The 4,072-nt window shown below is 39.8% G+C and overlaps 1 protein-coding gene across 1 annotated transcript; it reads left to right on the top strand.

The window, feature by feature from the left end:
• Positions 1-4,072, top strand: NDUFC1 (NADH:ubiquinone oxidoreductase subunit C1). The gene is made up of 4 exons (XM_006079267.4): positions 1-158; positions 692-795; positions 2,865-2,944; positions 3,853-4,072. The coding sequence occupies exons 1-3, from the start codon at positions 92-94 to the stop codon at positions 2,922-2,924; spliced, it is 231 nt and encodes a 76-aa protein (XP_006079329.2). The 5' UTR covers positions 1-91; the 3' UTR covers positions 2,925-2,944; positions 3,853-4,072.

Here is a 4,072-nt window from a genome sequence, read left to right as displayed (position 1 = left end):
CCGCGCCTTCACCCGCCAGGGGGCGCTCGGCCCAACGTCGGCCCCGGGAGCTGCGCGGCTGGAGGAGGCGGAGCCCAGGAAGCCAGGCAAGATGGCGCCGTCCGCGTTGTTGCGGCCATTCTGGAAGCTGCTGGCCCCGGCTAGGTTCCCGAGTGTCTGTAAGTGTCCTTCCTCGAGCAGGCCCGCCCGAACTTTCAGCCTGCGGCTCCCAGGGTGAGCCCAGCCGTGCGAGGGCAGGAGGGGACTGCGCCCGGGCTTGTCCTGCAGTGACCTTCGTCGACCCTCGTCCCGGAGCCCACGCCTGCCTCCACCCGCGACTCTCGGCTCCTCATCACCCTCTGCCAGCCCTCCTCCCCGTGCCCCCGACCTTACTGGGTCTGTGCGAGTGGACTTAGAGTCCTTCCTCCTACAGACGGGGGAAAGGGGAACCCTTCCATGGGCGCTTCCGAGTCGTCTGAGGGTTCGCAAAAACCAATATAGAGCGTTTGAAGGCGTCCTGGACGACAGAGGCCACGGTCTGGCCCAGCCGGAGGCCCAGGGAGAGTCACTCGACCTCTCTGAACCTCTCCGTGGCTGTTTAAATGAGGAAGTAGAAGGGGGAATGAAATGCGATTATACGTATTTAAATGGCAGGTTTATTCCTACAAGGCGCTAAGTTACAGATTTGGAGAGCCTTTCTGTCCCGTTTCAGCTTCATCTCGGTCAAAGTTCTACATTCAGGAACCGCCGCATGGCAGTCCTAACTGGCTGAAAGTTGGCTTGACCTTGGGCACCTCCTTTTTTTTGTGGATCTATGTAAGTACTTATCCCTTCAATCGTGCCAATCCAACCTTTTTCTCTATGAGGGAAATCCTAAGGACTAAAAAATGTTACGATTTCAGAGGCAGGTACACACTACTATATTTAAAATAGGTAACCAGCAAGAACCTACTCTATAGCACGGAGAACTCGGCTCAGTATTCTATAATAACCTAAATAGGAAAAGAATTTGAAAAAGAGTAGATACTTGCATGAGTATAACTGAATCACTTTTCTGTACACCTGTAACATCATTGTTAATCAAATATAAAACAAAAAAATTTTTAAGTGTAACCAGGATGAAACATGTCATTGTTCCTTTGCATGGTTTTGTGAATGGCAGTTCTACTACATATTATTTATCCTTTATTTCTTAATGAAGATGGAGACAGGTTGAGGTTTTATGAAGGAACTTTTTTCAGATGTCCCTATGGACAGATTGTAAGTGAAGAAGAAGGGGGCAACAGAAGATGAGATAATTGTATGGCATCACCAACTTAATGGATTTAAATTTGAGCAAACTCTGGAAGATAGTGAAGGACAGGGGAGCCTGGCATGCTGCAGTCCGTGGGTTCACAAAGAGTCAGACACGACCTAGCAACTGAACAACTAATACAAATTAAATCCCATGCAATTTGTTAGACATAAGATTTTAACAGTGTAAATACACTGTTGGAAATTATACCTTTTTGTTTGAAGTGAAGTCGCTCAGTCGTGTCCGACTCTTTGCAACTGGACTGTAGTCTCCCATGCTCCTCCATCCATGGGATTTTCCAGGCAAGAGTTTTTGGAGTGGATTGCCATTTCCTTCTCCAGAGGACCTTCCCGACCCAGGGATCGAACCCGGGGCTCCTGCATTGTAGGCAGACGCTTTACCGTCTGAGCCACAAGGGAAGTACTTTTTGTTTACTGTATGCCAAATGATTTACCTATGAAAACTTACTTAATCTTTTCTAAATACAACACTATGTGGTAGCGCTATTATTATTGACCTTTTATGGATGAAGAAAACACTTGGAGAAATTAATTTGCTGAACCCAGTTCTCCCTAACTACAGAGACCACTGTGTAAATTGTGTCTCTCTATAGATAAGTTTTTTAAAAGTTGACTTAAAGTATTGATGCTCTGTTAGATTTAAATTTTTTGTTTTGTGGCTAATGGTTTTGAAATTTTCTCCACTGCTGCCCACCTTCAACTCCTAGACCTGTATTTGGGGTTTTTTTCATTAAAGTGATTCAGCTCTTTGACATGGAAAGGAGTAAAGATACTGAAAGTCACTTACAACTTAATAATAGTAACTAATCCTTTTTTAATGGAGAAGGAAATGGCAACCTACTCCAGTTTTCTTGCCTAGGAAATGCCATGAACAGAGGAGCCTGGCTGGGCTACAGACCATGGGGTCAGACAAGACTTAGTGACTGAACAACAATCCTTTTTAAATAATGTTTGCTATAATATAATTTTGTATCTTCTTAAAGTTTTCCTAAAAAAGAAACATGTTGCTGAGAGCTCTGATTGGTAATGAATCGTTGCAACAAATGTCACCCTGTATCAAGGCATTGTTCCAGTTGCATAATCCGTCAGACAGTTATTCTAAGCAAGTGGCTGCCCTCCATGACATCTAATTAACACATATATAATTGGGGAGTGCAGGTTGGTCACTCACTCACAGTATGAAACTTCTAAGGTTAGAAATATAATACACATCCACCAACCTCATTTAATAACCGAGTTCTGCTTTGTCATGTTGGTGTGGCCCCTCTGTGGTAAGGCATTGCAGTCCATTAATTGCCCACTGAATGAAGTAATTTTTTTGCAGAAGTTGGATTTAAACTTTGGAGGGTTGCCTTCTCAAATTAGTATGTCAGATTGTGGTGAACAAGTATATATCATTCATTGTTTTGGGACTTTTTTATCCCTTAACCTTTTATTTCTAACTAGAATAGTTACAATTCTTTTAATCTGTCCTCATTTCTCTTGTGAAATATAAATATCAACTGTTGGTTTCCTTCTTTTAAGTTGCCAGGAAAATTACATTTCTGATTTTAACTGTTACTTACTTCTAGCTCATCAAACAACATAACGAAGATGTTTTAGAGTATAAAAGAAGAAATGGGTTGGAATAAACTTTTGAAATACTAAAACAGTAAGTATACAATTTTATAGGATGAACAGATGATGCAAGATAATTTGACCTCTTTAAATGTGTTTTGCTTGTTATTTTATCAGGTTTATACTTTTCAGCACCTATATTCCTGTCTTTGAAAAATTTATAAATTTTTAGTACCTGATTCAAATATCTCTTAGCATAGTCATTTTTAACCATTATGCTTTGACTGCGTTCAAAGGAAGTTGTGCTTAAGAGTGAAACCGAAATCATATTTTCTTAAATCTAATAGTGCTGTACACAGTGCCTTTCTAGCACTTAGGACAAGTTACCATTGCTTGTGGATGACTTTCTTACTATGCCTTTGTCATATACCACACTTGAGTGTAAAATTCGATGAAAACAGGGCATTCGATTGTTAAAAAAAATTTTTCACTGCATGATGATTTCGTTATGATTGTCACTACAGCTAATACCTAGTTGGACAATTCGTAGTAAAACCTAGCTATGTGTATGGGTGCCATATTTCTAAAAATCCTTTTAAAGAAATCCTGTATTGAGCCTTTTGTAAAAGGAAAAGGCACTCTTCTAAATCTCAGTTTTCATGGATTAGGTTGAGTAAACTAGATAACTTAGATCTGCTGGATAATAAAATAGTAATCACTCATGTATTTATCACCTTGCTATTTCACTGCTTCGGTCAACCAGTCAAGATAAATATGAAATAGGTATTTAAATTGAAACCAGATGCTTTTGCTACTCATGTAGTTGGGATGAAAAAAAAGCTTTTTGCTAAAACTTAGATAAAAATGAGGAGTTGATATTTTTTGTGGATTTGGTTTTTAAACTTCCCCTGCTGCTATAAGATGAATTATTCAAAATGGTCTAATTTTAATATTATTTCTGCTGGTTAATGCTATAGCTTTCTTTTCTTTTTTTCATTATAGGTGTGTTCCATATAGTGATTATAGCAGTTCCTCTGGATTCACGAATCTGTTGAGTTGTAAACGTGAGAGAAAGAATTACGTGTGAATATATGTCAAGTCAGCATTTGTGTTTTACATGATTAAATTAAAAATACTTCTGTATTCTTCAGATTATGTATATTGTGACAATGTATAGAATGTCAATTCTAAGGTAAATTATTAAAAGTATTTTAATGTCGAA

The sequence above is a fragment of the Bubalus bubalis genome, chromosome 17 (genome assembly GCF_019923935.1).
Source record: "Bubalus bubalis isolate 160015118507 breed Murrah chromosome 17, NDDB_SH_1, whole genome shotgun sequence".
Taxonomy (NCBI): domain Eukaryota; kingdom Metazoa; phylum Chordata; class Mammalia; order Artiodactyla; family Bovidae; genus Bubalus; species Bubalus bubalis.
The sequence above is the reverse complement of the archived record's forward strand: the minus strand, read 5'-3'. Positions and strand labels throughout refer to the sequence as shown.

What these genes read in the sequence shown, in the direction of transcription:
- NDUFC1 (XM_006079267.4), top strand. Translation starts at nt 92, where the DNA reads ATGGCGCCGTCCGCGTTGTTGCGGCCATTCTGGAAGCTGCTGGCCCCG. An exon ending in GGCTAGGTTCCCGAGTGTCT is followed by an intron (nt 159 to 691) that starts GTAAGTGTCCTT and finishes GTCCCGTTTCAG; the next exon opens with CTTCATCTCGGTCAAAGTTC. An exon ending in CCTTTTTTTTGTGGATCTAT is followed by an intron (nt 796 to 2,864) that starts GTAAGTACTTAT and finishes ACTTACTTCTAG; the next exon opens with CTCATCAAACAACATAACGA.